Genomic DNA, 22188 nt, shown 5'->3' on the forward strand with positions numbered 1-22188 from the left:
ACCTCGGGCCCCCACAACGTCCCCTCAACACCCCCTGCCCTCGGCAGTCCCCAGCCTAGGAAGAAAGGAGGCCTTGCAGAGCTCCGTCCCCACCCTCTCGCCGCCTTGGAGACACCGAGGGCCGGAGCTTTGCGGGGCGCCCCGCCCCCGGGCCAGCTACTGCAGCGCTGCACTGGGCTCCGTGGGGGAAATACTAAGGAGCGGGCGCGGACACGGCGCGCAGCGGGGCGGCGGGAGCTGCTCCGGGAGCCTGCGCCGCCCTCCCACCACCAGGATCCCTTTCCCGGAGCCAGGCAGCCGCAGCCTGGGCGCAGAACGAAACCCCCAACCTCCTACCCCAGCCTTCTCTGCCCTCCCGGGCCTGGTACCCTGCACGCGAAAGTGCTGTCCCGGGCCTCCAGGCCTGCAGCTCGGCCAACAGCTAGCTACCACCCCCACTTAGAATTCCCCTAGGGAGCTCGGCCCACCTGGAAACGTCCGGAAAATGTGTGGGGCCTCCATTTGTGATCCCAGCGATCTGGGAGGCTTTGTCTACGCCCCTCCCCCTTGCGGGTCCAGCCAAGGACCCTCTAATTTAGGCTATACAGGTACCTTGGGAACCTGTTTGTGGGGACAGAGCCCCAGAGAGCAGTTTCCAGGCTCTCGGCCTCACGTGGAAAGGTACTGACTCGGTAGTAGATGGCCATCAGCTGTGACTAGTTGGCCTTCAGCTGTAACCAGTTAGCCATTGGCCACTGACATGACTGCCGTGGGTCAGCTAGCAAGCGCCGATTGCAGTTAGCAAGTGGGGTCGGTTGACAGAGAAGCGGAAGGCAGATTGCAGATGGTGTGACTCCTGCTCCCTGTGTCTCCAACCCAGCCGCCAGCGAGAATATAGCAGTATGAACCCGCTATCCATGGCTCCGTGGGTGTTCCTTTTTGGCCTAGCTGTATATTGCGTTCTTATGCGGGGAGCAGGACCAGAGACCCCGTATGACACCACGCATGACACTGTTCCATACCACACAGAGTTTCCTGCCCAAGGGCCCCTCCTGACACTGGGAAAATGACTGCACCTGCCACCCCACCCCACCACCGTTTCTACATCCAAGGGGTCTCTGCGTGCCCTGCCCCACCCCCCAGCGTTTCCCCTTTGACATTTCCAGAAGCTGTTTTCCTAACCCTCTCCCTGGTTCTTACTATTTATCCTCGGAACCTTTCAAGTGTTCAGGTAGTCTTTGAGTGGGAACCCCAGCTGAGGGAATCTCTTACTGGCTCAGTGACTTTAGACAAGTTACTTAACCTCCCCCTTTCCTCCTCTTTAGAAAGGAGATAAAAATACTTCCTTCCCTGGCTGGGTTGTTGTGAGATTAAATAAGATCTGTGTATAAATGGAGCATTTTAGCCTAGTTCCTGGAGCATAGTGGGTGCTCAGGAAGTAGCCACACATCTGGGCTGATGTTTGCTGAAAGGAGTGTCTTCTGCGTTTAAACCCCAGTGGGCTCTAGTCCCCTTTGTCTTTGGTCATGTGGCCCTGGGAGCTGACCAGCCTCCCTCTCCCCTCAGCTCCTCAGAGACAATGGATGTGAAAAGACGCTGTCTGTACAGCCCTGTGCAGACTCAAGTGTCTGCCCCACCCCACCCCCAGGAACGTTGTTCCTTAGGAGGAAGCAGCTCTGGGGTGGTATGGGCTCTACTGTCATCACCTCACTGCCAAGAAGTCAGTTAGATGCACTGAGGCCTTAGCACAAAGCGGAAGTTGAGCCTGGATAGGCCTGATCTGGTCTCCCAGTGACTCCACAGAATTCTGAAAGGCTGGCAGCCAGGGGTTGTGAACTTGAGGGCACCAGGCAATCCTGCCTTGGGAGGTGCAATGAAAAGGGGCAAGAGAATCATCTTATTGCCTTTATTCCACGGACGGCCCATCTGGTCCCACTGCAGGGCACAGGGCCAAGCTTCTACACGCTCACCCACACTTTCTGTGCAGGCCAATGTGTATACACATACACACACACACACACACACACACGCAAACACGCTCTCACACACATCTGATTTCTGGCTCTGAGAGTCAGTCTCTGGGGGGCAAGGGCTGTTCCTTAGCCTGCCCCTGCCTGCCCTTTTATGACAGCACCACGGGCGGGGGTGGGGCAGGGCCCTCAACCCCAGAACAAGTCCCTGTGCAAACTGGAGATGCCAGCTGGCTTTGGGATGGGGGGTGTCACATTTCTCCATTCCTGGAGTCCCTTCCTCCAGTTCCTGAGGGAGGGACTGCTCTCTGCCTACCTGGGGGGCCAGACCCCCACCAGGGCTGGGCCCTATGGAACCCAGGCTTATCCCCCACTTGACTGTGCCAGGACCTCCAGCACTAAAGAATAGCCAAGTCTGAGGTGGTGGGGATCCCCCACTGGAGAGCAGAAAGGCCTGGACCCCTGAGGGGCTTGAGGAGGGGTCATCACCCCCTCTCCTAATCCATCTTCAATATGAAGAGGTTTGGGGCACACTTGCTGGGGAGGGAGCACAGGCCTGGAGGAGAAGTCCCAGCTTGGACCCTCCCCAAACTTTCATCTTCTGGGCCACAGCCTACGGCCAGGCATCCAAAAGTCCAACAGTCAGAGTCCCTGCGTAGTCCTTGGGGGGCACCCACCGGGTGGGAGGCGGGTGTCAGACCTGCACGGGCAGTGTCTGGTTCATCTGCAGCCGCATGTCCTGGATACTACTGAGGATCTTCTTCTGGTGGCCAGCCAAGGTGACTCCAATCCGGAGAAGGTCTCTGCAGATGGACCAAGGGCAGGGTCAGTTCCTCCCCTCCTGCCCACCACTCCGGGCCCAGCGCAGACCTCCTGCCCCTCCAAATCTGAGGCACACTCACTCTGCGGTCATCTGGGCCACCAGGTCAAAGGAAGCAAAGCCTGCGCTGACAAAGCTCTCCTTGTACCGCCCCATCTTGATGGCATCCAGCCAATCACCAACTGTCGTGAATGTTGTGTAATCTGGGACTGTACGGTCCAGGAGGGGCTGTGACATGCTGTGGGGAGAAGAGGGACCTGGTGACATGCTGCGGGGAGAAGAGGGACCTGGCAGGGGAAGCAGGGATAGGACCGCTGGCTCGAGACCAGGGTGGGAGCGGAAGCAGAGGTACTGACCCAGACTGGGCGCTGGCAATGACCTTGAGGCTGGCAGCGTTGCGGATGAGCTTGTCCAAGGTGTTGACAATCTGGGAGAATTTGGGCCTGAGGTTCCGGTCCCGCACCCAGCAGTCCAGCATGAGCTGGTGCAGAGCTGTGGGGCAGTCCATGGGCGGGGGCAGCCGGTAATCCTGCTCCACGGCATTGATGACCTGGACCGAGGGCAGGGAAGCCTGGAGTAAGCCACCGCTCTGCTCCCCAGCCAGCTCTCACCCACCCAGCGCTCTGGCTGGCCCCACTCACATCCTGGTTGCTCATGTCCCAGTAGGGTCGCTCTCCATAGCTCATGACCTCCCACATGACGATTCCATAGCTCCAGACGTCACTAGCAGAGGTGAACTTCCGATAGGCTATGGCCTCTGGGGCAGTCCAGCGGATAGGGATCTTCCCGCCCTGGTGGGGGGGGCACACGCCCTTCACCCTATGACTCGGGGCTGCTCCCCAGCCCCGAGCCCCTGCCTGCTTGGCCCCACCCCCAGTCTCCCTCCCAGCTGCTTCCTGTACCAGGGAGCTGGTGTAGGTAGGATCAGAGGGATCATCCTCCAGGAAGCGGGAGAGGCCGAAGTCCGAGACTTTGCAGACAAGGTTGCTATTGACCAGGATATTGCGGGCAGCCAGGTCACGGTGCACGTAGTTCATCTCGGACAGATACTTCATCCCGGCAGCAATGCCCCGTAACATGCCCACCAGCTGGATGACCGTGAACTGTCCATCGTTGAGCTGGAGGCAACAAGCAGGCTCAGGCGGGCCCATCACCTCCCTCCTGGCCAAGGGCCTGCCTGCCCACCCTCCCAAGTCCTCCACGACCATGCTTTGCCTATCCCTGCAACCATGTCCAAAGGGCACTTGAAAGTGAGGAAGCTGCCCTACTGTGTGGCAGGCATCTCATACAACACCTCAGCTGATCCCCACGAGGGTCAAACAGTTCTTACCACTCACATTTTACAACCAAGGCAGCTGAAACTCAGAGAGCTTAAGCAAAGCCTGAGGTCACACAGGCAGTAGGGTCAGAATGAGAACTCCGGTCTCTCTGACTCTGAAGGCCCCACTATTTCCCTGCACCATGCCACCTCAACAATTATTCCTAGACTTGAATAAAGTCTGTGTGATTTGTGGGAGGGGGTGGTTTGCCCACCCCAGCTCTCTGGGACAGAGGAAGAGCAAGGGGCTGGCTCTTACCCGGAGGAAGGAATCCAGAGCACAGTTCTCCATGAACTCCGTAAGGATCATGACGGGTCGACTTTTGGTGACCACGCCCTCCAGCCGGATTATGTTGGGGTGGTCAAACTGACCCATGATGGAGGCCTCACTTAGGAAGTCCCGCCGCTGTCTCTCGGTGTAACCCACCTTCAGTGTCTTGATGGCCACAAACACCTCCCGGCGGCCGGGTTGTTTCAGCCGACCCCGGCACACTTCCCCAAATTCCCCTGCAGGGCACAGGACATAGGGGTGAGCTATTTCTGGCATCCTTCCTGTACTCAGTGTATCAGCCCTCCCTTGGGGTAACAACCTCCTCCCCCACCCCTCCCCACCCGCTCACACCCCCACTGTGCCTCTGGGGACTCACCAGCTCCAATCACCTCCTCGATCTTGACACAGGATACGTCGATCTCCTTGGCAAACTCCCGCACTGCCTCATTAGGGTCCTCGTAGGTAAAAGGGTCGATATAAACCTTCATTCCAGGAGCAACTAGAGGAAGAAACAAAAGGTGGGCATGAAAGGGGCACAGCTCTTCAGGCTGGACACGGTGAGGGAACTCATCAGCTGGCACCCTCGGGCTGTCACCCCTCAGGCTGTAACCCCTGATAGGAGCACAGGTTGTGATCTCCTTGCTAAGCCAGTTTTATATTCCTCTCTGTTGAAGCCATAACTCCTGACCTTACCACCACCCTCTCCATGAGAACTAGTGACCATAAAAGACACCCAGGATTCTTCTTCTTTCACCCTCATCTCTCATCATGTCAAAACCTTTCTCAGATTCACCCCTCCCCTCATTCCCACTGCCCCTGACCTTGTCCTGGCCTTCAACACTCAAACTATTGCAATAGCCTCCCAGCTGGGCTCTCTACCTCTGGAAGGTTCACACCAATCTACCCGCATACCTGTCTCCCTAAAACAATACTCTCATTGTATTCCTCCCCAGCTTGAGAGCCTTTCGCATTACCTATGGTGGAGTCAAGTCCCAACTCCTCTCCCTGCCTTTCACGACCCTCCAAGGACTGGCCGCAACTACCTAGCTTTGCTCCCCAACAGTTGTCAAACCAGTCTTCTTATTGCCCCCATAGTTGGGCACTCTCCCCACCCCACCCACTACCATCTAGAGGCTCCTCTAGCCAGGAATGCTCTCCTCCACCTCTCTAAACCCTGCTCATCCCGTCTGGCTCAGCTCAGTCCAAGGCCACCTCCTCCAGGAAGCCTTCCTCTTCTCTGAACTCTTACTGCCCTTTATAACAGGAACACCCGGCTTAACACTTAATTGTTCTCTCATTGTTTCCTGTGTGTACGCTTCTTGTCTTTCTCACAGGACTCACTGCCTTGGAGGACAGAGGTCACATCTCATTCATCTCTGAGACAGGCAGGAGTGAGGTAGGGGCTCAGGAAATGACACTGATTGGAGGCAGGAGGGGGCGTCTCCAAGCCCTGCGGGGACCAATGGAGCTTAGGGAGGCCAGGATGAGGAGACAAACTCAACTCACTGTATTGCTGCAGCTTCTCCGTATACTCTGAATCAGAGCCATGTCGCTGCTTCCTGGAAGGGGGAGGGGAAAGGGAGTCCTGAGACAAGTCCCACGGCTCCCTTCATTCTGGGGACCCTTGGGAGCACAGGAGGGGCAGAGTGCACAGGGACTGGCCCAGAGCCTGGTCGCACAGCCGTGATTATAGCAGCCACTGGGTCCCTGGGCAAGAGGCTCAGTGGACTTGGCCTACTCTGCCGGTATATTTGGTGGTGGTAGGCGCGGGATGCAGACGTGGGGGTGGCCTGGGGGGCCTTTCCAGCAGGGAGAGCCTGGGCCCAGGAAGGCGGCTCTGGGTGTGACGTGGGTGATGGGTCGCTTATGTGGCATGAGGGTCCTAAAGGGAAGCTCCAGTGGGCCTGGGGGTACCTGAGACAGACGACAGCAATGACCACGACAGCCACCACAAAGACAAGCCCAGCCGTGGCAGAACCCACAATGAGGGGCAGCTGCTCCTGGAGCTGCTGGGCACCAGAGCCTGGAGACGGAGAGGACACTGGTGAGCGGGAGGACAGAGGTATGGGCCGGGGCAGGGATGGGCTAGGGGTGCATGTACCTCTCTCGCTTGTGGTCTCAAACTCAGCCGGGTGGCTGTATTGCCCATAGCCAGCTACCGTGCGGGCGCGAACCTGGACCACATAGCGGGCATCGGGCCGCAGGCCGTCCAGCTGCACGGAGTTCTTTTGGCTGGTCACTGTGGAGGCGATGCCCTCACTCTGTAACACCAGGAGGAAGGAGGCGTCTTCATGGGCTCTGAGGCCAATCTGGCCCTGCCCACCCCCAGGCCCACCCTGTGGCCCTCGCAGGCCCCGAGGCCTTACTCCCAAGGGGCCCTGATACTATCTTGGGTGATCTTCGTGTCCCAAGGCCTCCTCCTGACCCTTGAGGCTCTGACCTTCTCAAAGTACTTCATCTCGTAGTCCAGGATGACGCCATTGGGCCGCTCTGGGGGTGCCCAGGACAGTGTCAGGCTGCTGCCTGAGCTGCTGTGCAGGTGGAGTGTAGGCACTTCGGACGGGGCTAGGGGAAGATCGGGGGTGGGGGGCTCACCACAGGCTCCTTGGGCCCTGGCACCCATCCCAAGGACCTAGTACCCATGGGCCCCTTGGTAGTCTGTTGCTAGGCCCTGGGTGTGGGGGAAGATGACCCAGACCCTCCCATCCTGAATGCCCTCCTCACCAGCCTGGTTGGTGGTGATATTCACAGCCGCATAGCGGGGGGGCAGAGGGCTCTTGCCAGAGACACCGTTGACTGCCTGCACCTCAAAGGTGTAGCGTGTGTGGGCCAGCAGATGGCTGATATGGACCCGGCGCTCCGTCAGGCCCAGCTGGCGAGGCACAAACTCCACGTTGTCATCACAGCGTGAGCAGGCTGAGGCGCCCCCGGCCCCAGGCCCCCCACGGCACTTCTTGCAGATGACGTTGTACAGAAGGTCGTCCCGGCCACCCAGGTCCCGGGGCTCACTCCACTCGAGGATCAGTGAGGTCTCATTCACATTGGAGATCACACCCCGGGGTGGAGATGGCACAGCTGTGAGAAACGTGCAGGAAAAGGGCAGTGAGCTGGGGCCCTAGGACCACCCTTCTGCCCAGAGTTCCTGCACATTCCAAGCTGCTTCCTACCTCCTTGCCTACGCCTCTGCTTTAATAAACAGAGTGTCTTTCCTATACCTCTTCACTGGGCAGATTCCTATTTGGCCTTCATGACTCAACTTGAGATGGCACCTCCTCTTGGAAGCCTTCCTTGATTCATCTGCTCCCCATCCTCTGCACTCCCATGACACAATTCCTGGGCATCCCTCCAGCCCAGCACTTAGCACATTATATGGTCATTATCTGTTTTCATATCTGTTTCTCCCACCAGGTTGCAAGCTCCGTTAGGACAGTGACTGCATCTTATTCTCCTCCATATCCCTGGTGCCTGGCATAATGCCTGGCACACCAAAGGCCAGAGCAGGAAGAAAGCAGGACATCAGGCTGCAGGGATGTGAGGCCCCCTCTGTGCTTAGAGTTGTCCCAAGAGAGCAGCACTTCTATGCAGAGGAAGATGGACTAGAAGTTCCCAGCCAGTTCGTGATACTCAACTGGGAGCTAGTAGGTGCTTATTAAATGTTGGTCGAAGGACCGAGCCAGCTGACGTGGATTCTGGCTTACAGCCAGTCACTTCCTAGCTGTGCCATGTTAACATCTAACCTGCTGAGCCTCAGTTTCCCCGTGTGGAAAATGGAAACATTCATAGTGACTGTTTAGGCCCTCCCAGGCCAACCCAGAGAGACAAGGCCTGGAGTAGGAGAGTACGAGGACACGCATTCACTCACTGGTACAGGCACTGTCTGCAGAATCCGAATCTGCACGGTAGAAGTTATTGTGGCAGGTGCAGATGCTGGCGGCTGGAGAGGTGGTGCGGCTGTTGGCGGGGCAGGGAAGGCAGGGCCCCTCTCCCTGTTTCGCCTTGTAGCTCCTAGGGGGGCAGGCTGTGGGGGAAAAGAGGAGGATGTGCTCACCTACCTTCCCTGCAGACTCCAATCTCCACACTGCCGTGAGAATCTGGCCCGTCCCCAGCACCGGGCTTGGCCCCGCCACCTCCGAGACTGTGGGGGCCATGATGATATTGCCTAACTACAGCTGCGGCTACAAAAGGCCCTTTTGCCCCGTGGAAACCCCATGTCAGCGGATTCCTCCCCGACCCTGCCCCCCCACCCCCACCCGGGCCTGAAGGACTAAGACGTCAGCCCCATAACTTGGACAGCCCGGGCTTGTCAAGGCAGGGAAGAGAGTTGGGAGAAAGAGGCGGGGGGGGGGGGGGGGATGTGAAGAGGCCACTAGCAGCTGGCAGCACCCAGCACTCTTCTGGGTTCCCCACCCCTTCCTGAAGCTTGAGGAAAATCATTTTTGAGGACCTTCAAGGACACCCCAAAACAAGATAAAGGTGGGGCCTCTAAGTTTCACAGTCAATCTCTCTCCCTACCCACCAGGAGCAGGGCAGTGGCTCCTTTCTGCCCTTGGGCAGGACTAGGGGGTGAGGAGGGGTGAGAAAAGGAGAGAAAGACAGCAGGCAGGAAAGCTGGGGTCACCTGGAGTTCAGAGGCCTCAAAGCATCCAAGAGCGGAACCCTAGGCTTTAAAGAGAGCCTAGAGCTCAATGCCTGAATATCCCTTCTCCTCTATCTCTCCTGCCAGCTACACTCAGGCCCCTGGACCTGGGCTCTGTAGTTCTCCAGATCTATGATGGCCATATAATTTATTATTCAAACTGGAATATTTTGAAAGTGGAAGGGGACACTAGGAATAACCATGTTAGGACAATGGGCATAAACCAGGAATGTCCTGGACACAGTAAAGTGTGTGGTCAACCTATCCATCAATGGTTACCTCTGGGGAGGCAATCCAGAGTGTGGAATGCCCAGAGTTGGGGATATGCCCTTTCCTGAGGTTTAATCTCCCCTTGCTAAGGTGATATTCCATCCAAGCTCTTTTGAGCCAGTGGGGGGAGGGGGCAGAGGCCAGGCCAGCCTGGTTGCTATGGGAACCTGCATGCATTTCCTGCGAGGGACCTGCAGAGTGTTAGCCCCTCTTTAGGCTGTCAGGCTCATCACCCCCACCCCCTTTCTCCAGTTAGGAAGAGGAGGTCTAGGGGCAGTTCCCATAGAGAAGTGGAGAGGAGCTGAGCAAGGCGCTGTTCATCTTCTCAGGACAACACCCAACACCAGGCCTCACAGCCAGGCTGGGGTTGCCAGGCCCCTCAGACCTAGGGCTTTGCTAAGAGCTGGCTCCCACCCCTCAAAGCTGTAGGCTTCAAATGCCGGGGAAAAAATGGGGGGAGGCCCTGAGTACCTCGTCTTGCACGGTAGAGCACTGGTCAAGGCTTTAGTCCCAGTTCCCACAATTCCAGCTATAAGGCCTGGAGTGCAGAACCTCTCTGAGACTCAGTTTCCTTAGTGGCAAAATAGGGGACATAACTGGAAGTGATCTTACAAGTGTTGTGGCAAGGTTCAAATGAGCAAAGTCTAGTACATTGTAAGGTCTCAGGAGTCTTGGCAAGCCACCAGAGACAAGCCTCCTAACCTAACCTCCTCATGTAGGAAATAAGGACCCAATAATCCCTGACCCGCATGCATCCCAGGGCTCCTGAGAGTCGTGGCTAAACTCACAGTCTTTGTGCTCACCATGTGCCATTCACTATTCTGACCTGTCCCCAGCACAAGCATCTATACGCGTAAGCCCCATGACAGCTCTCCGAAGGAATCATCATTGATCCCATTCTGCACACGAGGAAACCAAAGTTCAAGAATTAAGTGACTTGCCCAAGGTCTCACAGGTTCTAAGAGGCAGAGGCAGGACTCAGATCTCAGGAACTGGGCCCCTGTCCACTGGGCATTAATACTGCCTTTCGAGGAGCAGACGAGACCCCAAGGTGAAAGGGCCAAGCACACCGGGCCCACATCCTCTGTCCCCACTGCTGTACTTCCAGGGCGACACATATACTTGGGGCAGGGCAGGCAGGCATCTTTGCCGCCTCCTGAGTCTCTGACCAGGTTCTCCATGGGCCTCCCTGTCAAGGGTTCTCCAAGTCTCTCTTCAGTTCATTTTTTTTCTCTTATTATCCTGGTATCTCTCCTCATTTTCTCTCATCTCCCTCCTTGCACCACATTCTCTGCACCTGATCCCCTTTTTCCCTTTCCTCCCTCTGCCCCAGACCGGACTACGTAGTCTGGTAGGTAGGAAGCGGTGGGTAAGGACAGTTGTTGGTTGTAGCCAGAGCCCTTCCCTCCCTCTGCCCCCACCCCGAGGCCAGTCCCCACTCACGGCGGCACTGGGACTCCTTGGCAGCTGGCTCATGGCCGGTGGCACAGGTACAGGCACCCACAGGCACCATCCACTCCCCGTCACCGTTGCAGTAGAGCTTGAGTGGCACCGACACCTCTACAGCATTAGCGATGCAGGTGCCAGGGGCAATGACCAGGGAGGTGGGCTCGGCCCCAGTAAGGGTCTCGGGGAAGAGGGCGAAGCCTGCGGTGGTAGATGCACACTTCTTGTAGAAGGCACGCACGGAGATGAGTGACATGCAGGCGCCCTGGTCCTGGAAGGCCAAGTAGAAGCCGGCCTTGGACAGGGGCCCAAAGCTGCGCACTTTGGTGTTGACACGGCCGCTATCAAGCTTCGAGAAGCTCTCATCGGGCGCAACGGTGTCCACCTTCACGTAGGGGTTCTCCATCCAGAAGGGGGAGGAGGCAGAGGCCACGTCGCTGTCAGCCTCATAGTAGAAGAGGTTGAAGGTCTCCTTGCAGGAGCCGGGGATGTTGGGGATACTGTTGCAGTCACGCACGGTGAACTTGAGCTCCACGTAGACCCGCTGCACATCTCGCCGCCAGATGAAGCCCGTGCGGAGCCAGTTGTTCTGGCTGGACTCATGCACGTTACACACCTGGTAGGTGCGGATGGGGTTCATGGCCTCATCGTAGCCACTCACCTCTTCCCACTGTACGCGACCGAGTGAAGAAGACAGGGAGTGAGCAGCAACACTTGCCAGGTGCTGACCACACGCCCAGATCCACCATATTTACTTCATACCGTATTTCTCCGAAAATAGGATCTAACCGGAAAATAAGCCCTCGCATGACTTCTCAGGAGGACCTCCCCTACACATAAGCCCTAATGCGTTTTGTGGAGCACACATTAGTGTAAGACCAGGTCTTATGTTCGGGGAAACGCGGTAGAGAAGCTTCTGTGGTGTGGTGGCTGAACACACAGACTCTACGCGTTCCAATCCCAGTTCTCCGCTTGCTGTGTAAATATACTAGGTAACTCACTTAACCTCCCTGTGCCTCCATTTTCCCCATCTGTAAGATGGCAAGAACAAAGATGTACAAGGAATAAATGACTTTAAATGAATACAGCACTTAGAACAGGGCACTTAGAACGGCTATATAAATATCAGCTATAATATTTATTATCTCTGTGCCTTAGTTTCATTGTCTGTGTAAAAGGGCTGATTGGAAGTAAATGAAACTGTAAGGAATTAAATAAGTTTAATACATGTAATGGGCTTGTAACTGTGCCTTATGTAGAGCAAGCACTCGATAAATATTGTCTATCACATTTATCCTTTACAATAATCCTTTGACAAGCTGCATCTGTGGTCCCCACACCAGAGAAAAGGAAGCCAGGGCTCACAAAGGCAGAGACTTGCCCAAGGTCACACAGTCAGGCCTGGTGACTGAAGAATTGTAGTGTCATTTGACCCCAGTGTTCCAGAGCTTAGTGTAGTTGTGGACGCTATCTACGGAGGTTAATTAGATTTTTTTTTTTTTTGAGACATCAAGACTACAGTAATTTAACAGTCAAAAAATGGAGGCTCAGAAAGATAAACTGCCTTGCTCAAGGTCACAGAGCAAGTTAGAGCTCTGGAACCAAGGTTTCCTTGCTCCCAAGCCAGTGCTCTTCCCAAGGACCCAGGAAGGAGGGAGATAGTTGGGGCAGACATACAAAGGGCTGTCAGGCAGGAGAAGGCTAGGAATAGGCTAAAGACAGGGTGAGAGGTAGGCAGAGGGAGAACGGAACAAACACGGCTTATGTGGGAGCGGGGACACAGGCAGGCTGAAAGTGAGAGAAAAACACCCACAGAGATGGGCCATCAGGCAAAGGAGGCAGGTGATAGGTGACAAGGATAAGAAAGCTGCAGGAGATGAAGCTGACGGGCAAAGGGAGAGGCGATAGATACTGGAGCTGCAAATGGCAACCAACACTCAGGAGAGACGGTGAGGAAGTCTTACCCCACTTTCTGGATGAGATGTCCATCCCAACTCAGACGTCACCCATTTTGTGTCCATGAGGGTCTCTGGGGGAGTAACAGAAGAAAAAAGGTCAGGGGCTAAGCTCAGGATGGGAAGAAAAAAATCACCCAGGAAAATCCAGGACATCAGAGACTGATTCCCACTAGGCACCACCCCACCCCACCCCCAAATCCCCCAAACCCTTAGCTCCCCTACCCCGGAAAAGGCTCTGAAGCCATGGCCAGAGCCTTCACAGCCCCAGAGATGTCAGGTCAGTCCAGCTGAGAGTGGGTGTCTGCTGCTGACCCCAGGCCTGGGTTAATGAGGGAGGGGCCAGGGCTGATTCACACACCTACAGGCTCTGCTAATCTCCACACAAAGGGGCCAGCGGCCTTTATCCAGGAACAAAGGGCTGTGTGCTTCAGACCCTGCTGCCCAGGCCTCCCCTGACTCTATTCTCAATACAAAGGCCCAGCTCCACACACACTCAGGGGAAGGGGAGGGCAATTACTGCCAGAGCCCACTCCCACCCAGCCTCTCACCTCAGGGGGATGGGGCAGGAGTGCTCTTTGAGGGTGAGGTGAAGGCCACCAAGACCCAGCCCAGCTCCCCAAGAGCCAGTGTACTACTTCTTTCCACAATCCTCAGACAAAGGTAATGTTGGTGTACCCCTTTGATAGATGAGAAAACTGAAGCCCAGATAAAGTAATTATATGGCCTACGGTAAAACTGGTAGGACTTGGAGTGAAGTGTTGAAAGGTGGCTGAAATTCAGGTCTAACTGACACCACAAGTAACCCCTTGAACGAGGACACTGACTGCAATATGCCCCTCTGTAAAAGGGGAACAGAGAAAGCCTAAAAAGCTGTATCCTTTAAGTCACACCCAAGCTGTCACATCCTCCAGGAAGCCTTCCCTGACCCCTATGCCTTCTGTGCATGCTGGGCCAAGGGCTTCGTCACAGCACCAATCCTTTCCTGAGCTGCGGTTTCCTATCTGTTTCCTTTTGCTTGGTCACAGGAGGAGCCCATTCCCGTTTCTGACATAGACTTGCTCCCCTAGGAACCCAGTTCTGGATTCTAGCTAGACAACTCTGCTCTCCGACAGTGTGAGCAAGATCGGATCTAGGAGCAGGAAAGAAGTGCCAACTCCTTTCTTATAGCCTGAAAGACAGGGCAGCCAGCAGTTCTCCCCTCACCTCTGAGCTAGAATGGGGTACAGTTACCCCAGAACTTCTGGAGGCCTCTACATTAACAGTGGGGCAGGATGAGGGCACCCAACCTCCACAGGCTCTAGGCTTGTGGCGGCCGCTGGTTTTCTGCAGTCTGAGCTAAGGGTGGTGGATGAGGCATTGTGGCCCCTCGTCCTTCTGTGAGGCAATGGGGGCAGCCAGGCAGCAACCAGTCACTTCGGAGAGTGAGGCTCCTTCCTCTCCCTCCTGGCAAGCAGGGCTGGTCCCGGGAGGGCAGGCTGCAGGGTGAGCTCTCCCAGCCTTGTTGGTGGCCTGACAGGCCCCTCTGGCAGACAGACAGACAGACACAGACATTCTGCAGGAGAGATGGGAGGGAAGAGGAGATGGGCAGAAGCAGGGGCCCAGAGACAGGCAGGCAGCCGGAGCAGGGGCCTTGTAGAGGTGGCTGGTGGGCGGCACTGAGCAGGAGGGATGTGCAGAGGCGGCTGGCTAGGACCCGACAGCCGGGATGGCTGGCGGCGGCGGACTACAAAAGACAGTGAGATGGAGAGACAAGGAGGCCCAAGGAGACAGAGACAGAGATGGAGGTTGCCAAGTGGCCTCTTCCCCAGCCAGCCGCCCAGAGTAGTCCTGTCCCTGGGATCAGCCCAGCCAAACGCAGCCCGCCCCCAGCCAGCCAGCCAGTCCGCCTGCTTGTCTGCCCGCTGCCCGCCACCAGCCAGCCCGCCCGAGCAGGCAAGGCTCCCACCGCTCCCTCGGCTGCCTCCCTCCTCCCTCTCCCTCACTTCCTTCTGCTCAGCCTGTGCCAAACCCATCTGGAACTGTTTAAACCCAAATATTCAGCCCCCTCCCCCCTCCAGCCAGATTCCTCCACAGTTTAAAACAAGCCCAGCGCTGGCTCTGAGCGGAGGGAGTGGAGGGAGGGGACGGTGGGGAGGTGGGAGGCGGGAGGTGGGCAGGAGGGAGGGGGAGGCTCTTCATTTCTGTTTAATTTCTGGGGAGCGAGAGAGGGAGGGAGGGGATCGGCCCTTGGCCATCGCTCAGCCTTGGCCATCGCTCAATCTCGGCACATTTTTCCCATTAATGAGGAGAGGACTTGGATTTCGAGTCATGTGTGCCTGAGGAAGGGCTCCGGTCTCCCTGATGAGAAGGGGGCTTGCTCTCTGGGGGAGAGGAGGGGCCGCTCCCTTAGCAAGAGGAAGACCCTGAGGTTCCTGTGTTCCAGCCTCAGGAAGGACCTGGGGGTGGGGGGCAGTCCCAGAACTCATCTGTCTATGGCATTGGGAGAGAGAGACCCAACCCAACAGAGCCCACCTTTTCTGATATGGTGTGTGTGTGTATATTCATGCGGGGGGGTGGGGTAAAGGATAGGAGGTACAGGGAATAAGCACAAAAGAAAAGTGAGTGAGCAATCTCCAAACTCCCCAGCTGCTGACTGCACCCCTACCTTCCTCTGTCCCATCCTGTGGCTGCTGGAGGGAGACTAGAGCAGCTGCCACTCCCAGACACAGGGCTCAGTCGGGCAGAGAACCCCAACAGTCCCCCCAATGTGGGCAGGAAAGAGGACATCAGGCCTGGGGGCATTCTAGGACAGGGCCTTCGTACTAAGACGTGAAGCAACACCCCTTTCAGGTTTCCACTGAGCAACGGATAACAGCCACGTGGCAGCAGCGGTGTGGCCCTCATTTGTGCACAAACATACAGATGCACACATTTCCCCAGTTCTCAGTGGCCGGGCTCATTCCCCACCACTGGGGCCAAAGAGTGACAAGTTAACCCATATGGTGGACAAAAACACACAAAGCCACAGCCGCCTGCAAACACACACACAGCTTCACACACAGCTAGGGTCTGTCTTTCTCAGACACATAGATGCATATGGTACAAACAGATTAGTCTTCTTTGGACATTCATACACAGTGAATCTTTCCTACACACAGATTTGGCTTGCCTTAGGCCAAGACTCACTCTTACAGTCTTCATACATGCAGATTTCCTGGGACGCAGGCATACACAGAGGGCACATGCACCCAAAAGTGCATGTGCATTCTCCTTACACACCCAACTGCACACACTGTTGCCAGTCACAAGTCACAGTCTTGAGTGTAGCCCAGTGCAAACACAAACGCCAGTTTTCCTGTGCAGATGTGGTGGGGATGCTCTTACAGTCACACAAAACCTCGCCAGCTGCACACACACAGGTGCCCACATGCCCCCGGAGCATACAGACACAGCGTAAGTGTGAATATCTAGTTTGTGTGACGCCCCAGAGGTTCATCCTTCATGCATACACAACACACACACACTCACACACACACTCACACACTGCAAGCATGTTTTTTTCTATGTGATGAGGCTACAAGTGGGGTGCAGGAAGAGTTAGGAGAGGGCAGTGTCCACTAAGAGAGCAGAGGTACTGGGGCAGCCTTGGCCCGAGGTGCAGGAAAGGAGCAAGCCCCAGACCTGCTTCCTGTGACCCTGGTGTAGGCAGGAGCTGTCACAGAGGGCATGAAGATGATTCTGGGTGTGGATGGGTGCAGCCTCTGCAGGTATAGCCCCTGCCTAAGCAGCAGGCCACTTCTCTGCCAGAACAATGGCACTATCCCAAGGGCCCCTGAGCCCTTGGGAGGGTGTGGCATCATGAAGAGATCTGATTCCAAGAACTTCAGGCAACACTTCCACACATAAGTGGGGGGCCCAACATGAGGAGCACCTGTGTCTGGGGGACTCATTGGGCCACTCTGGTGCAAAGGCATCAGCTGAGAGCCTGCTACCTGCCAGACCCCCCAGCAACCAACCCTGGGAACAGCGGTGTCAGTAAGACCTAGGGAACCAAAATAGTCTAGAAACAGAAACGAGATGCCTCTACCCCAAATTCCAGCCTAGGGACTTGGAGGTGGCTGGAAAGGTCATGCTCCAGGGCTGCGCCAGCGGAGCACGCAGGGGCAGGAGTCAGAGGGGCTATGGGCTGCGCAAGAAGGCACACCGTGGAGCACTGTCTGCAAAGAGAGGAAGAACTGCATGCTGTCTCTGAGTTGCACCCCCCCCAACACATTGGGTCTCTCCTCAGCCAACCGACTGGAGGGATCTGTCCCGTCTTCTCTCATCCCACTCCTCCCATGTGTTGGTGTATGTACACACATGTACCAATCTGCACACTCAGGATGGTCAGCCTAAGCAGCAAGGTTTCTTGGGGGGGACCCTGCCATTGACCTGGAAGAGACTAACACCCAGGGCCACATCCCTCACCCACCCGCCTAACATGATCCCAGGCTCTCAAGTCTGGGGGGCGGGTAGGGAAGCATCCCAGAACAGAGAACACATTTTGTTTTTCATTCTTCCCCTCAGATCATGGGGCTTGTTAATTAAATAAACCTGAGAGGGAGGAGAAGAGAGGAAGAAGCACGGGGCAGGGAGCCCGGAGGCCTCAGTGCTCATCCATGCCCCCCACCCCAGTCCTGGCCCTGCCAGCCAGCCAGAAGGACAGATGGACAACTAGCCCTCATGTGAGCCCTTCCCAGGTATTCGGGCCACAGTGGGTCTGGCCGGGAGTGGGGGGACAGAACGTAGTAGGAGACCCAGTGCCAGAGCCAGCCCTTGGGGCAAAGGGCCTCTCCCACCCCATCAGGTGCCCAGCTGTACCCAGGCTCCCCACCACCACCACTCCCCTCCAGCCCAGCTGCCCAATCCCGACAAACCAGTTTGACTCAGCACAACAGGCAGGGCTACAATTTTCAAACTATGCAGGCCTGGTGATTCAGCCTCTTCATGCTGTTTAATTAGTGTAAGGCCGGGTGGTGGAGGCCTTCCTTGCCCATGGCAGCTTTGGCTTCAGCTCTGCCGCTGAGGCCACAGTGGCAGCAGCACAGCAGTTCTGGCTCAAGGGAAGGCAGTGACGATGACAAGCAAACTGGTTCCCCCAAATACCTGCCGTCGTCCCTCAGCAGCAGCTCTGAAGTGCCAGCTCATGATAAACAGGGACGGAGGGAGAGGGGCGCCAGAGGCAACTCAAATAAGTAAGCCAGCCACAGAAATCCCAGGCGTTCTCCCCTCTCAGCCACCACCTACACAGAGGTCACTATTGCTGCTGCCTGAGAAAGAGATGGATTCACACACTGCCTCTTTCCCTCAGGGACCGGTTCCACTGCAGCCACAACTCAGCTACAATCTCATAACTGTTTCTCTTTCCTCAAGAGTCTGTTCCCAAGCAGGGACCTCCCCATCCTATCTCAGGTATAAGGGCCCTGTGGTCCAAACTGCCTTCCTCATTCCACAAGCCATTCCTGGTCTGCTCACCTACTGGTCTCCGGCTTGCACACCCGTTCTTGGTTCTGAAAGGGAGAATGAGCTTGGCCTGGGGGAGGGGGGTGCTGGGGAGCATTACTCAAAAGGAGAGTGAGCAACAAGGTGGCCTTGTTTCCCTGTGTCTGTCGGGAAATCCGAGGACATTTTGGGTTTGGTGGGGGAAGGGGTAATTCCATCAGGGGAAGGCAAGGGGTGTTTCTTCAACCCGGGAGGACAAGCAAGGACCCTCGCTCCATCCTAGTGGAAAACTGATGAGATACCTGGATACAGAGCTTTGGTGAACCCCAAATATGCAAGGAGGGAGGAGCAATTGGGTGCTAGATAGTATCTAATGAGTGTGTCCACGAGAGGCAGCACCCTCAGCTCAGGGACCCTGAACCTGAATATAATTACCCCCCCCACCCCCACCCCATGCAGACAGCCAAAGTCTGCCCTAGGCCAAGGACAAACCATATCCTTCCTAGTAAAGACAAATGGAAGACTGGAGCAAGGAGGCTAGATCCCCTGTCTGCAAAGCTTGAGGCATGGAAAAGATCTTCAGTGCCTTCCCTCACAGCCCAGGACCTTCAAGTCTACCCATCCCATCCTTCCAGCTCCAGAATAGGGGTGCGGGACAGGCAGGAGTCAGGGACAGCTCTCTTCCCATCCCATCCCTTCCCTTCCCTCCCGGAGCTGAAGGGATTAGGGTGGGAGGGACAACTTCTCCCTCTCCAGACCAACCTTCCTCCCCCACCCCGCCATCCTTCTTTCCTATAATTGCCCTCCAGCTGGGTTAAGGGCACAAACATGAATTTTCACTTCTGATGCTCCCCAAGGAGCAAACCCTAGGATAATAACAATAATAATAACAACTAAAAGTTAAATAACAATGGCAACTAAACACTTTACACACATTAAGGATTCAGGCCTCACAACAGCCCTAGAAGGTGGGTACTACCCAATCCCGTCTCACAGTGAGAGACAACAGCAAGGTGAGTAGGGGTCCCATCAGGGCAGGGATCAGCACCCTGAGGCATCTCTCTTTTTTCTTTTATTCTCACACACACAAACAGAAGACCCTAAAGTCCGAGGTTGACAAAAGGAACTGGGGACAGCCCCACTTGGGGGATACTGCTGCTTCCTAGGGGCACTTCACACTGGCCTGGCCTCTCAGCCAGGGAACAGTGCTAGTCCCACTTCACAGCTGGGCAGGGAAGAGAGGGATAGGGTAGAGGCCGCAGCTCACCAGGTCTCTGCCTCCTAGTCAGTTCCTCAGCAACTTGGCCTGGAGGCCCGGATGCTCCCAGGTAGGGCCTGCCTCCGAGGGTCTAGCAGATTGTGAGGGGTGAAAAGGACAACGAAAGGGAGGAAAAGCGGGAGAGAAGGACGAGCAGGGGAGCCTCCTCAGGGAGTTCTTTCTCACCTGACCCAAACCACACCCCACCCCATTCTCAGCACTTGCACCCACCCCACCCCACAACAAGGGCCCTGGGGCCTGACACACATAGCCCCATAAGCATGTGTGCCTGTGTCGCCTCTCCTGGGCTACACAAACCTGGGAACTCCAACAAGCTCCCTGGCTCACACCCTTGAGGCAATCAACAACAAAGCCCCACATTGGTTTCTCACGCCAGCGATCCTATCACACACATGTGGGTGAATGTGCGCAAGTGTGGGCGCGACCTCAGTGTGTCTGTCTGGATTTGCATGTGTCCAACCGTGTGAATCGCTCTGCCAGCACTAGTGGGCTCAGAGATAAAAGGGATGGGGGCTCTGATTTTTTTCCCCTGGAGAAAATTAGAAAGCACCCGAAGATACCTTTCTCTTGGAACTGTGATCTTTTTTCCTTCCAACTTTTAAGTTTACCCAATGTGAACATATGAACAAACTAAGTTATACAGAATCCACGTTTTTGTTCCTAAACTAAGAGAGTGACTAGATCTGTTCAAGATGCCAAAAATAAGTACTGTCTGTATTCTAATTTCCCCCAAATTTCTGTGTGTTCTTCCCTCCGCATTACAGAAGGTTTTTCTTCCCTCATGTAATGGCTCCAAAATTTTTTAAAATTTGTGTGTGTGTGTGTGTGCGTGTGTCTATTGTTTGTGACCAGTGTCAGTGCCGCTGTTCCCCTCAGGCTTGTGTCGAGTGACATGTATGTGAGCTCTCCCACAAGGGACAACCAACACTTGGGCTGTTCATCCAAGTACCGTCATTTGGAAGTTGGAGCTACCCCCTCAGCAGCACTCTTGACAGGTTTCACAGAACCTATTGAGAAGCCGGGCCTTTTCCCACTGGCTAATGGGTAAGGCATCGGGCTGCTGGCTACCTGGGGCAAACCTCACCACCTCAGGGGTTCAGTGGTATCTGAGCACACGGGGGTGTCCTGCTAGAAGGTGGAGGGGGATCCGCAGAGCAGTGTGCAACACCCGTGCACACAGCACCTCGTGTGCCGTTGGCGCACTGGTAAACCATAAACAATCACAGGCCCCCGCCTCTCCACCCCCGCAGCCATCCCCTGACAAAGCGGGGTGCACGCTCTCACACCCTCACAGTTAACTCCAACGGGCCCCTAACCATCGCCGCCCCCCAAACTGGGGAGTCCCGCTTCGCACCCCCACCCGCCACAACTCCGCAGCAGCTCAGCGCCCTCGCCTCGCCCGGGGTCTCCTGCACTTCCTCGCCCCTGGGAGGTGCGGAGGGCCGGGTTTCTCCGCGCAGCACTCCCACAAAAGCTCAGCGCACGGCCACGACTCTCGGAGACTCTCAACCCGAATCCAGCTGCCCGCGGGCTCGTACCCCGTGGACCGCCGGCCTCGCAGCCAGCCCGCGCCTCCGAGGCGGCTCCGGGGGTGTCCTTGCCACCCCACCCTCCGGCCCCTGGAGCGGGCGAAGGTGGGGGACCCTCCTCCGACTTGCGCTCGGCCCGAATTGTACCCATCCCGCTGGCCCTCTCCGGCCGCCGCGCGGGCGACCGGGGCCCCGTCACCCCGGACTCGCTCCCCGACGCCGCTCACCTTCTAGCGCCCGGCAGCCGGCGGGCAGCAGCAGCGGCAGCAGCAGCAGCGGAGGGAGCAGCGGCAGAAGCCCCGGCGGCGGCGGTGGCGGCGGCGGGTGGGCTCGGGCCATGGCTGGGGCGGGCTCCGGGAGCCGAGCCCGGCCGCGCCGAGCCGCGCCGGCGGGGCTGCGGACTCCCCGGGGAGGGCCCACTCGTCGGGCTCGGAGGAAGGCTTGCGCACGGTCCCGGGAGATCCTGGCAAGGAGGGGGTGCAATGCCGGCGGGTGGCTGCGGGATCGAGGCGGCGCCCCGAGCGGGCGATGCTGGCAAGTCGGTCCCGCGGGAATCTGGACGGACCGGTCCAGGAGGATCCCAGGCGCGAGAGAGCTCGGAGCCAGAGGACCCGGGGAAGGCGGGCCGGAGCGAGAGGGCGCCAGTGGTCGTAGTTCGGGGTGCACAGTAATCCGGCGGCCCGCCGCGGGCCCGACTCTGATCCCGGGGTCGGGGTGCGCGCGCCGTCCGGGGTCCGAGCAGGGATCTCGCGGCGCCGCTCACGTACTCACTTCTGCTGTCCCCAGCGCTGGCGCGACCGCTCTGGGCGAGAGGGGCGGAACCGGCCGCCTGCCCGTCAACGCTGCGGCCCCGCCCCTAGCCACCGGTCGCCCACTCACAGACCTTCAGGAGCGCAGGTTCAGCCCCGAGAGCCCTCTGCGGGAGTTTAGTTGGCGGCGCCTCTATCAGGCCCATCCTCGGGGTCTCCGAGGCCTGGGGTGGGTGGGACCAAGGAAAAGATGAATTAGATTGGGCGGAGCGATACTGTCCATCAGAGGGAGAACCCCGCCTCTTGTCTCCCCTAGGCGATTAGTAACAACCTGAGTCCCAGGAGCTGCCATCCAGATACAACGAGCCAGGCGCGCCCCCGTGTGGCCCATACGTGTCCAGGGACGCCCCGACGTAGTTGTCTCCCAGGAACATTCAGATGCTAAATTCACTTTAGGCACTACCAGAGGGCGCCCACCGCGACATACCCTGCGACCAGGGCCT

At 56.9% G+C, this 22188-nt stretch overlaps 1 protein-coding gene across 3 annotated transcripts; it reads right to left on the reverse strand.

Annotated features, from left to right (window-relative positions):
* Positions 1 to 1870: 1870 nt before the first annotated feature.
* On the reverse strand, positions 1871 to 21720 carry EPHB3 (EPH receptor B3). 3 transcript variants are annotated; one of them, XM_081024757.1, is made up of 16 exons: positions 21164 to 21720; positions 12675 to 12739; positions 10708 to 11380; positions 8221 to 8376; positions 7083 to 7433; positions 6799 to 6923; positions 6460 to 6619; positions 6273 to 6381; positions 5865 to 5917; positions 4735 to 4857; positions 4347 to 4594; positions 3672 to 3887; positions 3411 to 3560; positions 3126 to 3319; positions 2852 to 3007; positions 1871 to 2752 (listed from the first exon to the last, which is right to left on the reverse strand). In XM_081024757.1, exons 1-16 carry the CDS (start codon positions 21273 to 21275, stop codon positions 2644 to 2646), a joined length of 3000 nt encoding a protein of 999 aa, XP_080880883.1. In that variant the 5' UTR covers positions 21276 to 21720; the 3' UTR covers positions 1871 to 2643. The 3 variants fall into 3 exon arrangements, with proteins under 3 accessions (XP_080880883.1, XP_080880882.1, XP_080880881.1); XM_081024756.1 differs by having other exon boundaries at positions 3411 to 3581; positions 21164 to 21714; XM_081024755.1 differs by having other exon boundaries at positions 3411 to 3887; positions 21164 to 21714.
* Positions 21721 to 22188: the final 468 nt, after the last annotated feature.

The sequence above is a fragment of the Rhinolophus hipposideros genome, assembly GCF_964194185.1.
Source record: "Rhinolophus hipposideros genome assembly, chromosome: 2".
In the NCBI taxonomy this organism is placed as follows: Eukaryota; Metazoa; Chordata; class Mammalia; order Chiroptera; family Rhinolophidae; genus Rhinolophus; species Rhinolophus hipposideros.